Genomic DNA, 17,931 nt, shown 5'->3' with positions numbered 1-17,931 from the left:
AAGGCAAACATTTTCAGTTTCCACCCAATACCATTCCAGCTCACTTTCAAAGCTATACCGTCAGAGGAGGCATTATTTATTTTTACCCAAAGCTTCATTCCCAGTGAGCTTTGTAGACCCCATGGAAATATTGAGGATCTATGTAAAAATGGATACCTGAAAGTACCCACATAAAATACATTAAGCTGTTAATAATGATCATCCCTAATGGTGGTGTGATAGTCAGTCACATGACGGTGCAACACTACTTTGTTTTAACAACCAAAGTGCATCTCAGATGCTACAATCTATGATATTTTCCTTCTTATTCTTCACATGTTTTTTCACCCACTAATTTCAGCAAATGGGTGCCATCTTCATAATTAGGATAATAAATATTATTTACAAAGAACAAAGGAACGAGTGTACTTCAAAGAAGACATTATTTGTCTAATGGTGCTGAAATGGCACCTTTGCTTTGCAAGCAAAAGAACACCACAGCAGCTTTTAGACATAAAGTCTGATATAAAAAAAAACGCAAAAATAAAGCAGCTACCGAGCCCTGGGCGTGTGAGGAGTGCACATTGAACCCAGTGAAGCAGAGTGGGCATTCTTCATGAAATCAAGGCAGGTGGTACATAAGTACCCCACAGCTCCAAGGGTGTATTCGGGCCCTTGGGTTCTAAAAAGCCTGGAGCAAGCTTTCTGCTATGGGAAATGTTTGCGAAGCAGGCATCTGGGTTCTAGTTCGACACAGATGGCTGTTTTCTCTGGTTTAGGAAAATGGTTCACTCCAAGTACCAAGGAGGAGGCAAGAAGTCCTCTCAGCTGATGCAGAGGGCACTTTATGGCTCTGCTCCAAAACTGGTCAGCAGGTTTATGGGAAGAATAACCATACTAAAAACAGGCTCCTTCTTTCCTTGATCTAAATTCCTGGAAAGAGACACATCATAGCTACTCAGACAGTTTTTCTAAAGTTCTTAAAATACTTTGCCAAATGGTTTCCAGGAAAATACTCATTATCAATTCTTAATAAAATGTTACCATCTCAGCAGGTTTGGAGACATGGGGTTGGTTCCCGGGCAGTCTCAGTGGCAACCCAGACTCACAGGTATTCCCTGAGCCTGTGCCACCAGCTCTGCCCAGTGTGTCCTGGCCTTCCAGCTGCTGCTGCTGCAGTAATTCCAATCCTGTATTTATGTCTGAACATCCAAGACGCTACTAATGCTGATGCCGCCCTGAGGTGCACCAGGGGTCTGAACTCCAGTGGGCAAACATTCCCTGGAGGAGCCAGCCTCTATTGATGCTAAAACCCAAGTGAAACAAAAATAACAATCCTATACCCATCCAGATATGAAAACTCTAATGCGGCAATGTTTCATTTTACTTCTCGAGTGTTTTTAAAGCAAGTAAGGAGTCTGCCTCTCAATAAAAATAAGAAAACTGTTACTTAGCTGCTTCTAATCTTCTGAAGGCCAAAGGACTATTCAAATTCTTTGATCATGTTTAGCTTCCATGTATACTCAGGTTTCTCCTAAGCCTGTTTTGTTTCAATTTACCCTTTAAAAGCTGTAGCCCAAGAACATTTTCAGTGAAGAATGGCGTCTTAGAATTTAAAGATCCTTCGTGTTCTTACCCCAGAGTTTATCTGCACCCATGTTAAACTGGCAAGAGACAAGGGTAAGAAAGGAATAGAAAGTGATGTTCATGCTGGGTTTATCCACCACTCCATGCTGCATGGGGCCCAGCCCCTCCCATCCTCAGGCACACCTTCTGTACTGCTTCAGAGGACCTGTTCCTGACTGCTCAGGAGGGAATAACCTAGTGGGAAAAGCTGCCCAGGACCTCCCGGTGGCTGCCTTTCCTCATGTACTTTGCTAATCTTACCATTTAAAAACAAATTGCAGAGCCAGGCAGGTGTTGCCAACACTCAGGAGACAGAGGCAGGTTGATTTCTGTTTTTGAGGCCAACCTGATCTACAAGAGCTAGTTCCAGGACAGGCTCCAAATCTACAGAGAAACCCAGTCTCGAAAAACAAAACAAACAAACAAACAAAAACAAATTGCAAACACCTAAGCTCCCTCCCATCTAGACCGTGAACACAACAGGGGCAGGAATCATAGAGAAACGAGTGTCCAACCATAGGACAGATGTTAAGGAGGAGCCATCTGATTGCATCCAACTCTCATTACCTAGACCACATACCCATGTTCTCAGGTCTTTCTGTTTGCTCCTCCTCCCACTCAGGTTTGGGAAAAGCTCACTGGATTCTACCCCTTCACTACCTGAATATAAGACAATACAGTTTTAATCAGCACATCCTCCTCACTTTTCCTTCTGTTTCAAAATGTGGTCAAATATCAGCATCCTTGCCTAGTCTCACCTTCAGAAAAAATCAGTTTGTAATTTTATAGTCCCAAAACATTGTGCTGGCACCTCTTTGTAGGTGTCGTGGCTTCATATTACAATTACTAATGATATGAATTTCTAACGCCACAGAGATAGACCTTTTGCGACTCCATTTCTGGTGCCGCAGGTACTAGGGAAATATCCACTGGTGAGCGTAAGGGTGGCCATCGTGGTGCTCTTGTGATTGCTGTTTTGTCTTGTTTAATAGCCTGTGTCCTGAAGAACACGATAGGCTGAGAAATAGTCGAGCATACTTTTAGATGAGGAAAATACTAAAGTTTGCAACATGATTCAAAGTTGGAGCTGGAGGAAGTAGACGTGTTTCTCTCAAACATGTTCTTTACCTCCTAAGTCGTTCTGGCATGTCCCATCAGTAAGCAATTCATGAACCTGGCACGCTTACATCTATAACTTATGCTCTGGTGTTTTTTTTTTCCTTCTTTTCACCATCTTTGAGTGATGGGATGAGGAGAGAAGCCACACACATCTCTGAGATGCCATAAACTATAAAGTCAGTTGCAGTCTGTCAGCTGGGAGAGTGGTTTTGCTGCTTAGATGTGGGCCATGAAGCCATCAAGCACCCGCAAGCACATTTTGAAAAGAAGTCATGAAGCAATTTCTTCTCTCAGTTTGAGAACAACACCTTTCTAGAAGGTTGACTGTGAAGCGGAGATGGGCTTGCACCTTCTGGGGACTGGCCAAGAGGGAAAGGGAGGTGCCAACCCTGTGGAAGGAGGAATGTTCTTTTGATACTGCCAGCCGTTGCCAGATATAAGAGTGAAAAGAAAAATTTAATTCTCCTGAGATATATGGTTCTGTCTAGCTTGTTGACTCAAGAGGCTTGGAAAAGCATCAGAAATACAGTTTCTGAACTAACAGCCGCTACACTGTGCAGAGAATACACAAGGAAGTTGTTAGCTGTGTTCTTGCGTGGAGGCATGCATGTGCTCTGGACCTGTGTGTACATGTGGGGGCACAGGTCAGTGTCAGGGTCTTCTTCTGTCACTAACCAACATTTTTGTGAGTTTTTGAGACAGGTATCTGACTTGGATCTGGACCTCACTGATTCCATAAACTGGCTGGGCAGAAAGCCCCTGGGGTCTTTCAATCTCTGCCCCAGCTCTGAGAATAGAAGCACACGCCACCTCTTCCTCCGGAGTGCTGGGATTAAAGGCATGTGCCACCACCACCCAGCTCTGAGAAAACTCTCTGAGTCATTGACATGATAGATGTTGCTGAGTGTGTGCTCCCACCTCCATGTTTCCACCTTTCTCAGATTTGCACAGCGAAGTCATAACTCCATAGCTGATGGGGACAGGATCTCTGTGAGTTCAAAGCCAGCCTGGTCTATATGAACTAGTTCCAGGATAGTCAAAGCTATTACACAGAGAAACCCTGTCTCAATAAACAGAAGTCCTCTCAGGAATTCATGTCACTGTCCATGTGACATGTTTTGAGGGTAGAACATGTAAAGGTAGAGAGAATGAAATAAATTATGGTGACAAGAGACAGAATCACTTGTATTTATATTCCTTATTTGTTCTGGTGAGCAAGTTAGGAGGAGCTAGCTAGTGTTTTTGGCAGTCGCATCAGGGACATTGGGATCCTTACCCTGAGGATTTTGGAGAAGAGCTTGCAACCTCAGAGAATTAGAAGATGAAGTGTGTTTGTCTATGAAACAATGCCCTGATTATATAAGGTAGTAGGAGGAGGGGCGATTTTGATGCCAAGGATATAGTTGTTGCAGTGAACACTGGACAGTGCCCGGATGATCTGTAGTCACTAGACTTACGAAGTCATCATCCTTTAATAAAGTTACGTGGAGAGCTGTGACCTCACAGCACAATATTGATGGGGCATTGACTTCCCCCTAGTTACCCAACACTATGAGGCAGACCCTGGAGGTCCTCGTGACATGCCCACAGTCAGAATCTCCATCTCATGTGCTCAGTAAGAGCTCTCAGCATCATGCTTGACTCAGCTTCATGTGTCATGTAACCTTGCCTCAGAGAAAAATGTTTAATTTGTTCCTTCTAGAAAACATCTGTATGGGCTTGTAATGTCATCTGCAAACACTCTGCTGATCACAGACTAAGTCTCCCTCATGGAGGTTCTCCAATCACTAGTGATCTGTGTTGAGTTCATGGAAGAATTTCACATTAAATCCATGAATGGTGGTCATTACAAAAATAAGAAAAGTTTATTCATGTGTCAGCAAGCGTAGGCTGGTAGTACAGGTGGTGACAGAGTGCATGCCGAGCATGTGAAATGAAACACCTGTGCACAGTCAAGAAGCCCCCACCCGTGTTTATATAAGCACCCTATGTATGCTCAACTACTGACAAAAATGGACAAAGAAGTAGGAAGGGACTCTCAGGGAAGGGGCTCGGTAGTGTGAGTGGCGTTAGAGAGACAATGAGGATGAACACCATGCCTTGTATACATTGTCACAAATAAAACAAGGGTCCTGTATCAAACCCCCAAGAGAGATAAGATTTGAAAAATGTGTATATTACATGAAATGACATCTATTCACAAATTCGATAGTGAATTGATGCTGTCTCTGTGTGGCGCCTGTGACCTCCCAGTTTGAATGTGCACGCTGGGAACTCTTCCGTGCCAACCAAATGCCCTGCCGAGAACACTGACAGGTGACTCGGTGGCAGCAGGACAGATGGACTCAATTGTTTTGGTAAAATGAAACCTACAACAGGAAGTAAATTACCTTTAGAGAATCTAAATCCAGAGAGGCCTCTAAACATGACTCATCTCCTGTCTAAAGGCAAATGAATGGTTGAAGAAGGGGTGCAAAATGAGAAACTGAGTTCCAGGACCACACACAACAAAGGGACAAGACAGGTTACATTACTGGAAATGGATGTGAGTTTAAACATGCTTAACCTTGGACCTGAAAGATGTTTAAAGATACTTGCCTCAGTCTGGTGACCTGAGTTCGGTTTTAAACGGAGGAAGAAGTTTCCCACGGATCTCCACATTGCTCAGTAATTGGTGTGCACCCCCACAGGCTTCTTGCCTATCATGCTTTGATGGGTCACATTTAGAAGAATAAATTTTGCCAAAAATAAATTATTTTTGTGCTCCAGATCATAAATCCAGAAACAATATGCATAGCAATCCAAGAAACCCCTTAAAACCTATAGGTATGTAGCTAATGTTTTTGAAATCATTCTTTGACTGAATATATCTGTAGGAAAGAACCTGAGTTAAGATAAACTAGGTATATAGGATGCAAGCATGTGCTGTAAAATTCCCAGAGAATTGTTAATCCTTTAAATAAGAACAAAAAATAAAAATTAAGTAAAATTCTAACAAAAAGAAGGCGTATACAGAATATTAAGTGTCTTTTATTTGTCTTTTTCCATGGCAGTATGTAAGCACTTAGAATACTGGGCTCACTATGAGCCTCATAAATATTCTGAATATTCAGGTTTCCTCCCAAATGTGGCCTCCGTCACCGAGACACACAAGCTGCTGGAGGAATCATCTCTCACAGCTGAGCCTCAGACGGTTCTGATATCCTGCCCTGTTCTGATCATGGGCAGAGCCTTAGCTACTTTCCCTTCCTCCTTCTTAGCTGGTGCATCTTGTGAAGCTTCTGAACCCTTCTCTGCACCCACCTTATTTTCTCACAGAGCTGACCACGATGATTTTCATCCATTTGACCCACCCTTCACATTCCCCTTAGCTGTCTGGCATAGGGATAGGACGTTTTCCTCCCTTACAGGCTGAGTTTGAGCTACATGAATGGTTATACAACTGACTTGTATAACATAACTTGTAAAGCAGCACTGGCAAAGATGTGCAAGGCAATGTCTTTATCTGCTCTCTCCTTTAAATGTCTTAGGGGTGGCGATTATCTTTCTAACTTCCTGCATCTTCTGTAGGTCTAGACTGATTCTCTCCACAGTCTTTGGTAGAAACCCGAAGCCTTGGAAGCTGAATGTGCAATGGTTTTGAGTATTCAGTGACAATAGTCACTTGTTTTCACCTCCACCAGCAACAGCACAGACGGGGGTCACCAGTATTTCCACAAGGCACCTGCTATTGGTGTTAGACACATCCCAGGAAAGAACTCAGCCACAGAACTCTTTTCTTCTTAGTACCCGTCTTCCAGATATGCCTTCTCTGTAGCACATACTGAGAGGCGATCGCTATCTCTGAAATGACAAATGACTCCGTGGGTTCGCGCCTCCTCTCAGCACTGACACCTAGCTGTGAAATGTTCAGTCAAAGTGTGTGACTAGGAGACTGGGCTGCTTTCCAGTTAGTTGAACACTAATGTTTGGCATGAACTCAGTGGGCTGATGAACACCAGAGGTGCAGGTGATATAGGCTCAGATGGCACTGACGGAAAGGGGACACTGTAGAGGACAAGAGTGAATGATTGTTACAGGGTAGCAAGGTTTTTATTAAATATACATACCCTGGCCAACACTGAATCAGTTAGGACATCTGACTTTGTAAAATAAATTATCCATGGTTTATTAAAACTCTGTGTAAGTACTGTCTTGCATTTTTCTGTAGTGGGCATTGGCATTTTATGCCCTATGTAAATATATATATGTGTGTGTGTGTGTGTACAAATATCTCATAGTTTAGCCGATTTCTACATAAATCTAATATATCTACATATTATATATAGTGTGTATGTGTTTTATGTGTGTGTGTTTGTGTGTGTATATATATATATTTGTGTATGTATGTATATATACATATATATATATATTTGTGTGTGTGTGTGTGTGAGAGAGAGAGAGAGAGAGAGAGAGAGAGAGAGAGAGAGAGAGAGAGAGATCCAGCAGTTCATTTCCGGTGCCCTCCTCCCTCTCCACAGTAACTGAAGCTTACAATGCAACTGCAGTAAGCAGCAAACCCCAGGGAACCCCATGTCTCCTGTTCCCCAGCAGTGGCATTTAGAGACATGCACCACCATGCCTGATGTTCTGCGTGGGTGCTGGAGCTACAAGCTCAGGTTCTCCTGTTCATACAGAAAGGTCTTTAGAGCTGAGTCACCTCTAGAACCCCAAATTACATGTTTTTGGTGTTATAGCTTCATTTTTATTAACTCCTCTGTCTCTCATCTTACTAGAACGTTAAGTTCTCTATGTTCATTCCAGTTTAACTGAAAATAAAATTCAGTTTAGAACTGTTGTTATTGTTGTTGTTTGCCTTAGAAAAGCTAAGTAAAGATCCTGATGATAATATATTTAAAATGTGTCATTTGGACACGCTCACACAGTATATGCTCAGCAGCCATGATCTTCCTCAGTCACTTGAACCAATGCCTTATGATTACAAATACTGCAGCTTGATTTTCTTGTGGTCGAGCTCTGGTTCTCTAAAAAATAATCAAAGATAATATAAAAATAAATGGGTAAGTTATAAAATTGCAGTGTTTAGCTACTGGACTTTAAAATAACTGTTGAAAAATACAGACCAGAATGGGATAATTCAAATGATGCTTCAGGAAGGGACAGTTTTCTAATCCATCAGGGTGACCTTTCTCTTTTACTTAGATTTCCCTGGCATCATCAAAATACTGCAATTATTTAAAGTCAAGCATAAGCTAAGTTGCTACCTGACAGCTGTGTACATTATCAAAGAGATGGCGTCATTGTCAAAGTGAAAATAGCATTGTATAAGTTGTGATGACGTTGTCAGAATGATGACATCATTGCCAGAATGTTGACATCACTGCCAGGATGGTGATGTTGGAGAATATTTCTGAAACTAAACCCCAGTGTCACATGTGGGCTTCACATCGTTCATTTAGAACATGATGTTGATGACAGGTTCCTTTCTCACCTCTGAACCTGTGCTGACCCACGTGCTCCCACCGTGGCCATGGACTATCGGTCCAATTTTTGTCTCTGCATCTCAATGAAGACTCTGAGGCTAAGACAGTTCACAATGCTTATTCTGCAAGTCTAGGCACCATCTCAGACCACAGATCTATACTGTAGAGTCTTAAATCAGACCAACTGGCTTGTCAGACTAGGACAATTTAATCCTAAAAGATTCTTTTATTTTTTGATTAATGGTTTAGTTAAAGTTCCTTTCTTTTCATTTAACAAATTGTACTTCACGAAGAAATTCTGGGATAAAAGTTTCTTAAGTCTAATGTATCAGAAAGCTCCTAGTATGCTTCTCCATCACTCTTGTGAAGACCCCATGTATAAGGGCATGACAGGCAGGCAAACCCTGCCACGACTTACTCCAGGGAGCTTGTCTTATTATTACCAATAAAGTCCTTACTAAACGACCTTTGTTCCCTAGAACACTGGCTCCTAGGATGTCCAGCCCCTCGATCATCAGTACAAAGCAGAAGCTGCATGCACCTCTGTGGCCCTAAGGCAACCTTCCATTTCCTCCCCACACTGCTCCATGCAGCTCAGAAGTTAGCAAGCTGGCACAGTTGGGTCTGTTATTAACTGTTTTCAAAGCAGAAGCCTCATGCCGGTAATGATTCTAGGTAGACTAGGGAGATGGGTCCATATTCTAAATCACTCAGCACAAGTCATCCGTAGAACGAATTTAGTGAATACTCAAGGGTATTCCAACAATGCCTTACAGATACTGAATCTCACCTCTGTGTGTTTGTTTGTCTTTCCAGTTCCTCCGAAAATATATGACATCTCAAATGACATGACCATCAATGAAGGGACCAATGTCACCCTCACTTGTTTGGCCACCGGGAAGCCAGAGCCTGCCATTTCCTGGAGGCATATCTCCCCGTCAGGTGAGTGTCGGCCTGCAGCGTTGGCGGCTCAGAGAGTGAGTGAACCCCGTTCATTTCCCTCCTCCTTAATGAGATGGCGCCTATAGACAGCGGGGCTCAAGGAAACTGAAGGAATGAACTGCCCAAGACATCATAATAAGGCCTCTTGATTCCTAGGCAACGTTGTTTTCACTGTAACATTCTGGGTAATCACAAATCAATAGGAAAGGTTCGAATGGAATTATTACTACAGGAAAAAAACCTGTTCATTTAAGTGTGTGCGGGACTTACTCAACAGCGTCACATGTTGATAGCCAGCAGGCACGGCTGAGGTAATCAGGAGAGAGTGGAATTATACAGACTGTGAGTTGCTAGGCCTGATTCCAAGCTGCTGTGCAGAATCAAGGGTTTGGGAGTTAGAATTATCTTTACTTGATGAAGGGATCCAAAAGTCCTCACATGGAAGTGATTTATACACAGAGATCACGTAACTGGTGGCATGAGGTCTGTGGGATGTTTCTAGGAACCCGTGGCTTCTACAACTACACTGTGCACATCATCCAGAAGGCTTGAAGTCAACGTTAGCAAGTTAGTGACAGCCAACCGTCATGCAAATAGACCTGTGTCTGCATTTGGAATGCCAAAGCGTGAGTCTGGAGTAATAGAGAAGCCCCAGGATTGCAAGGGCCCGGCTCTAGCTTTACCAAAAGCCCCTACTTCTAGGGAGGAGAAAGCCAGTGATAGAGCAGGCACTAAGGGTCCACCTTTGGGTTCGGTGTGTGCACGCACTATGCTTACAGCCCCACCCAAATAAATACAACAAAATAAAGAAAAGTTTTCACCTGTAGCTTTGAGAATTTCTTGAAAGTGACGATATTATTTTATTGTCTAGGAACACAGCACATTTTTAGACTAATACAATTTTACTTCAGTTGTTTTCCTTTTATTTTGGGAAGAAAAAAAAAAACTTCCACAAAGCTGGCGCGAACAATGAGACTGCTCTTAATAAAACCAGAAAGGAACATTGCATGTAGGCGTAGAAAAGAGCACACTTGGAACATCTACTTCATCTGCTAATGCTTTATTTAACATCGCTCATTCCTTAAGTGTCTTCCGGTTGCCTCGTTTGTGCAGTGGGTCTAATGAGAATCACCCACACCAGGTGCTAAGTATTGCTGTTAGTGGGAGATAACAATCAATACGCCGGGCTTCACACACTTATGGGGCGTGCATTAAGCTCCTGTAATAGTTCTGAAGTTCGAGTGTATCGTTGACTGACAACACCTCCCTTGACAGAAGCCACAGAATGGACATGTGGACGTTGAATACATGGCAGGCTCTCTATAGGCCGGAAGTGGGCACAGAAACTGAGACCCTGCGTCGAATGCACCGCTTTCTCACCTGAAATGCTTACGCTTGCATTCATCCAGTCGTTGACTGGCTCTCCGCTATCCTCAAGTGTTTCCTACTTCCCAAGACTGTATAACAATGATATCTAGTTATTGTTCACGTTGACAAGAGTCGCGTGTATTTATCAGGTGTGCGATAGCTTGAAGCATATGCATTCTGGAACAGTTAGAACCAGCCGGCTAATAAGTGTGTTGCCATTGTTTTCATCACGAAAACCTCCGCATCCTTCCCTTTGCATTTTCTAAGAGCAAGATGTAACAGTGCCAGGGCTGGAGGGATGGCTCATCGGCTAAGGGCGTGGACTGCTCTTCTAGATGACCCAGGTTCAAATCCCAACGCCCCCATGGCAGCTAACAACTGTTTGTAACGCCAAGAACTAACACCCTCACACAGACTTACCTTCAGGCAAAACACCACTGCCCATAAAATTTATAAGTAAATACATTTTAAAATAAGAAAGGAACATTGAAAAGAAGATGTCAGAACATTAATATGCTATAATGTGCAGTAGATGTCTGTATTTGTCCTCCCGTCTCACAGTACCCAACGTTCTTTTTCCAGCTTAGCGTCCCAGATATGATGGGACTTGAGAAGTAAGAGACATAAATGAGAACTATAAGGTGATGTTCAAATGTACAAATGACTCTTAATCATCTCTCCATGGATAAAATCTGATGGCGCTATGGGTTTTGTAAGAACAAAGTACACAATTTCTATCCACGTATAATTTTAGATTAATATTTTGGACTTAACGCTCCCATTTCGCTGTGCTTGCTTGCTGTGCACATTTGCCTTTTCATACATCCTTAGATATATTTTAGTTTAATTAAATAACAAGAATGCCAGTTACTGAAGTTATTAGAATAAAGATTGCAGATAGCATCACAAACTGAAAGGAAGACAGATTGGGTTTATAAATTAAACAGCACAGATTCATTTTTCCGATCCTGGCATACCAAGAATATGAGTAAAATTAGCATAAACATTAATAATTATCTGTGAATAGCTGGACTCTGAGAATATTTTCATAAATTTAGAATTATAATGTGTTAAGGGTTCTATATTCCAATGCTGCTTCAGGAAGCATGCCTGATAATTCTATTATCTTATGTATTTATACTTGAAAGCAAAAAGTGGACTTCACTTATCCATTTATTTTTTTTTACCTGGAAAACATCAATGTCCTGCATTATCTGCTGTTCTGCTTTGCTGTGTAACATGCGCTGAAACAGCTGCCAGCCGTGACCAGCTCCGGGGCTCTCTGCAGAAGCCATGGCTGAGTTCTGTACACACGCAATGTACTTGTATACTTGTTTTGTTCTGTTAACTAGTTGTTGTTATTGTTTTTTTTAATAATTCCCAGTGTCTCACCAGTGATTGATTGAATGGTTCCTCCCAGGTCTCAGGATGGTGGCTTCCTCTGGATCTTCCCTGATCAATAGCTGTGTATTGGTATGATCATGCCCCAGGCAGCCTTGGAGGCAGAAGGAGTGGCCACCCTCCTGTACCTCCATCTGCTGTGTGCTTCACTGCGATTTTAGATCGATAAATTCCTAATTCATTTGTAACCATGGCTTCTTTCTCTGCAAGCTGCTCAGCCTATGCCCCATTTTGCTTTCTCTGGCGTGATAAACACTGTGACTGAAAGCAGCTTGGAAGAGAAAAGGGTTCGTTTGGCTCAGCATCCCATCACCGGGGACACCAGGGCAAGAACTCAAGTCAGGAACCTGGAGGTAGAAACTGAAGCAGAGACCACAAGGGAACTCTGCTTACTGGTTTGCTCCCATCCAAGATTATTTTCTTATATACCCCGGGAACACCTGCTCAGGGGTGGTGCCGCCCACAGGGGCTAAGAGTCCTTCCACATCAATCATCATTAAAGAAAATGCCCCATAGACTTGGCCACAGGCCATTCTGAGGAAGCAATTTCTCAACTGATATTTCCTTTTTCTAGATGATTCTAGCTGTATCACATTGACAAAAAGCTAACTTGAAACCTATGAGTGCATTATACCCAGATCCACCCATCATAGGAAGAGCCCATGGTACATCCAGGTACACTTAATGCACCCAGTATCGTAGCCCAACAGTGTGGCAGCCCTGGGCCTCTTCTGGTACATTCTCGTGAGAATATACACTACGTATCCACCTGCAAGCTCCTTCCCCTGAGCCTGTATCATTTCTGCAGCATGGTATCCTCAAAGCTCCCAGTCTGAACTGCAATTAAGTCAGAGGATGTATATATTTCTATAATGTGATTTGAGAATATGTCTTGGTTTTCTATATATCTAGATCTTTCACTTTGTGTTTATAATGAATTTACAAAATCTCAAGAGTCTTTACTTGAAGCCTTGTGTGGATGTGCAGGCCTATAATTCCATCAGTTAGGAGGCTGATGTAGGAGGTTGGCCATGAGATCAAAGCTAGCCTGTTCTACACAGTGAATTTCATGGCTTTTCAGTGCCAGAAAACTCAACATTGATTCTCACACCAGTCACTGAATCCAGGGTGCACTATGCTCACAAGTAGACATTTTTGTCAAATATAGAAGGATTAAGTTCCACACATTGTTTTTACCCCAAGTTCAGTGTTAGCACCCTTCACTTTGGAGGTGGATTCTTCAGGCTTTCTTTGATTCCTGATGGTTTCAACAATGTTTCCTTTTTAAAAAAAAAAAAAAAAACAGCATGTTCCCACCTCAGAATTATATCCTGCTTCCTCCTGGCTATGGGATAGCTGTGGCCATCAGGAACTAAGTAGATTGTGTCCTTTCTCGGGGGACCTACTTTAGAGGTACATGACATCCATCCCTCCCTCGCTGGCAGCTTTAATTTCAGTTTACCAATCAGAGTGCTAATTGATTTCTACACTCTGTGGTTTCTCCTTCCCTCACCCCATACTTCCACTAAACATCAGGGAGAGAGTTCACGAGACGACAGACCATTGTCCTCTGTTGTCGGTCTTCCCTTTCTTGGTGACATTACTGTGAATCCTTCATCATTCATGCCTTCCGTTGCTCATAGAATTGATGGCTTCTTTGTAGCTCACCAACCCTCCTTTCTGTACCAGTTAGTCCTCATAGTATGCTGCCAACAAGAAACTCGTGGTACCCAATTTCTTATTTATTAAAATACTTTTGATGGTAGATTAGCAGCTTTTTAAAAATTGTTCATGTTTGTTTATAATTCATTGCTGTTTAATCATTTGGATGTTCAAATTGTTTGTAACTTAGCCATTGAGGGGTGTGTCTGTGTATCTATGATCTTATATGATGTGCCTGCTGTATGTCTGTGTGACCTGGCATTGAAGAATGCTGGGATTCTGTCTATGTCTTGCCCCAGCTCTGGGATAAGCCACTTACTTAACTCCAACTGACAGGATACACGTGGGGGCACCGTTGATCTCCAATGGTAAAGTAATAGGCGAATCAGCTATCCAGATGAGTTCCTCTGGAGTTCTAGTACAGTGCAGAATGTAAATGTCTTTGGGACATGAAATGAAAAATGCAGGAGAAGGGGAGGTTTAAGTGGGGTTGGGAGTCAAGGAGATGGGGAGAGGAGGAGGTGGAAGGAGGGCATCCAAAGTCAAGCATTTGCTTTTTCTTTCAGTTAAAAAAAAATAATTAATTAATTAAACTAAAGAGAAAGAAAGGTGTGTGAGTGAGATAAGGAAAGAAAGAGAGAAGAGAGAGAGAGACAGAGAGAGACAGAGAGACAGAGACAGAGAGAGACAGAGAGAGAGAGGAAGAAAGAGAAGGCTATGGAAGGAAAATAGAAGTATAAAAAAGGAAGAAAACATAGAAAAGCATTTTATTTAGTTGATAGAACAGCCCTAAAGGGAGTCCTCGGTGTGTGTGTGTGTGTGTGTGTGTGTGTAAGCATGTGTGGAATTACAAGCAAACACAGAAAACATGAGAAATAATTGCTGGCGCTATAGACAGTTGATGTGGACGTGTGTGGATGATGTGACTGCTTCCTCTGCTCTTTAGCCAATTCCTTTCCTGGAGAGTTTTCAGGACCACGCGGTGCATGCAGCGAGGAGCTCAAGACTCAGCACTTTGCCTCATTAACACTGAGCTTGAGAGCCAGCACTTCCTCTGACCAACACTGGTTTTATGGGCTAACGAGTGAACTTGTTTATGCTCCCAATATAAGATGTTGGTAACACTTTTACTCAAATCACAGTAGCCAGTGAAAGGGCCAGTTCATCGATCACTAATTAAGACAGTGCCTTATAGACTTGCCTACAGCCCCGGATTATAGAGGCATTTTCTCAATTGAGGTTCCTTTTTTTCAAGTAACTCTAATTCGTTGACATAGGATGGGGTAGCAAAAAAGCACATAGAACCTACTAAGTGTCTACTGAATAGGCTGAAGTTCTATTGAGAGCAGTTTCTAGATAAACCATGAGTGAATTCCCATGTGTGTGAGATGGTGGGACACCTATCTGTGCCTACCCTGCCCTCCTCCTCCTCCTGATAAGATGTAGGTAGCTCTTTACCTTCTTTGTGACTCTGGCGACTGTGTGCTGGAGTAGAACACCTGGGAAACAGCAACCTTTACTGTCTTAGGCTTTAAGAAAAGGTCAGGGCTGAGAGATGGCTCAGCTGTCAAGGGCATGTTCAGCACCTGAGGAAGATCTGAGTTTGATTCCGAGCACTAAGTCAGGCAGATCACAACCACCAGGGATCCAGCACCTCTGGTCTCCATGACTACTGTAGCATACACCCGTACAAAGAAACACACACCTGCACATGGTTAAAAATAAAATAAATCTTTAAAAGAAATAAAGATTTGTTGGCTCCCGTGCCAGAGGACACTTGCACATGAAACATTGTTTTCTAGTTTCTCCCATATCAGCTTCCAAAGTTGTATAATTTAAAACCCGAGGACAGAAGATACTAATTACTAGCTATCAGAAAAATGGAAGACTGTTAAAAAATGAAAGTGATTCCTTAAAAACCATATACACTATGACAATCTCTTATTGAAAATAATTGTGAAATTAGCTCAAGTCACCACGGGTACAACCCAGAAGTGTTAGTTTTCATTAGTGTTTCCAATCCACTGTCTCTGTTTTGTGGGAGAGAACCCAGGTCAACACCATGCAAGCTGCACTCTGACGAGCCTTGTGTGCTCTAAGCTGCAGCCTGTAATCCAAACACCGTTTCAGGTTCACAGCCCTGACATTGCACTTTGCTTGCTGATGTTCGAAAAGAAGGGGAAAAAAATCAGTAAAACTAGCAATTTATGCTGATGATATTTCAACAATACTAGATCTTCAGATTGCAGGCTGTGGCTCCAGCTCCATTGTAGAGTAGCCTGGATGTGGGGCTTCTGTGAATTTCCATAATGGCTTTGCATAATGGATAATTATATAAAGAATGAATCTGCATAATGATGCCAAGTTAAACTTTTACCATAAGATTGCACACCAATAATTCATAGATGCAGTTAAAATTACCTCTTTGTTCTGAGACTTTCTTTATAATTTTAACTTTGTCTGTTTGCAAAGTCCCCGCTACTTTCCTCTGGTTATTGGTTGGCTGCGCAAGATTGTTTGTATTCAGAACTGCTAATGCCTGCTGTTTAAATATAGAAAGAAGGAAAATTTTAGTATTTTAACACATATATAAGACCAAACAATGGGCCTGATGATACAATGAATTGATATAAAAAATAATTTTCCATTCTCAGAGGAAAGTGCTTATCCACATGATACAAGAAAACAAACCCATCAAGCATTTTGCAGAAGATTCTTTTCTTTTCCCTTCTTTTTTCTTCTCTTCCTTTTTTGTGGAACTTGATTTTGTACAAGGCTGAAAGAGCGGGGTAATACAAAAGAAAGAGACATCAGAGGTGATGTCTCCCCTCAATGTCCCGGATTGGGAAAGAAGATAAAGGGAAATTTGCAGCAGAAAATTAAGCAGTTGCCAGAACCTTCCATCAACAGTTCAATGTCATGCTATATGCGTTCAAAATTATATGTTTAGGTCATAGGTCAGTATGCATAAAGCAGTAATTAACTTGGTTAAATTTTATTGTCTTGTGAGCTATTTTAACTTAATCTGAGTTCAGATTACATGGGAAAAAGACATTCTGAGGATCTAGGAAGAACTGGAGAAAACAGAGTACCCCTACAAAAAGCATGTGTGTGGTGCTGATATTTAACAGTGGTTATTCATTTCTTCATCGATTCCAGGAAAAGCTCTAAGACGTAGGCGTAATATCTGCTCATTGATTTTCATATAGTCTTATAAATCGTGGGCGATGTTCACAAAGAACAGCACCGAGACTGTTCATTTGACCCCAAGGTACACTGGTCAATACAATGAGAGAAAATACAGTTTGATCTTTCACCCTCATAAATGTAAGACTGTGTTCTTCGAAGCTGCTTTTAGTAAAGAAACAATGGAATTGTCAGGGAGATCTACAGTGTTCCTAATGCTATACTGAGATTTTCATGAGAAAGAAAGAGATAGTATTTTAACAAGCATTTTTATTTTTCAAAAAAACTCAACACCCAGAGTGTTCCTGCCAATAGAACAGTAGACAGTCATCAGTAGGCCAATAGACGGTAGAAAGGTCATATGATCAGTTTGGAGTAAAGATTTTACTAGAGCAGTTTTTCTGAAAAGAGAACTAAGTCCATTTTCCTTCCCTCCAAATGAACAACACACATCAATTCTGAATTTTAACTGCACTCTGACATGTTTTAAATGACACATTTATTTAATCACAACTAGGAATCAATATCAGTACTAGGGAATGACTCTAATCATCTTGGGTCATTGACTCTCTAATAAACCCTACTTCTATGTTGTCCTTTTCATACTCAGCTTTGGATATGGTTCAGGAAGTTATAGTTGCAGAGAACTCATTTAATAAATATTTGTTGATTGAATTTGTTAAGTGATAAAAATTCAGGACTCCATAGTCTTACCATTTATTTATAAACCTACATTTACTGGTTAGTATTTTCAAAGCTAATATGGAGAGCTAATTTCACGTTTAGCACAAACGTGACTACATCCTTCCCAATAAGACTGTAGAAGAGCTAACATTGTTTTTTTTTTATTATCAAGATCTTCTTAAGGAGACAGCATAATTCAGTGCTTAGAAAAACCTTGCTAATACTTAGATACCTGGTTTCAGTTCCCTCCCGTGCCACTCCAAATTCTTAACTTGGGAAGGATTTTAAAGTAAATTGTATCTTTAGTTTCTTCATCTATGAAATGGAGATGATAATAGCATAAATAGAAAATTATATCAGAGATATTATAGACAAAGAATTTAAAAGAACATTCATTCCAAACCAACGTCAACTTTGTCAGCCTTGGCACAACCTAAACTAATCTGGGAAGAGAGTCTCAATAAATAATTCTGTATATTGG

The 17,931-nt window shown here is 41.6% G+C and overlaps 1 protein-coding gene across 1 annotated transcript in view; it reads left to right on the top strand.

Moving 5' to 3' along the window:
* Negr1 (neuronal growth regulator 1) overlaps positions 1–17,931 on the top strand; it is a 661,063-nt gene that overhangs the window by 388,408 nt on the left and 254,724 nt on the right. Inside the window, exon 3 of the mRNA XM_050149512.1 lies at positions 9,024–9,149. Within this exon, the coding sequence (XP_050005469.1) occupies positions 9,024–9,149 (126 nt within the window). The remainder of the gene's footprint in view (positions 1–9,023; positions 9,150–17,931) is intronic.

The sequence above is a fragment of the Alexandromys fortis genome, unplaced genomic scaffold (genome assembly GCF_014885135.2).
Source record: "Alexandromys fortis isolate MF-2015 unplaced genomic scaffold, M_Fortis_MF-2015_v1.1 scaffold_68, whole genome shotgun sequence".
NCBI classification, from domain to species: domain Eukaryota; kingdom Metazoa; phylum Chordata; class Mammalia; order Rodentia; family Cricetidae; genus Alexandromys; species Alexandromys fortis.
The sequence above is the reverse complement of the archived record's forward strand: the minus strand, read 5'-3'. Positions and strand labels throughout refer to the sequence as shown.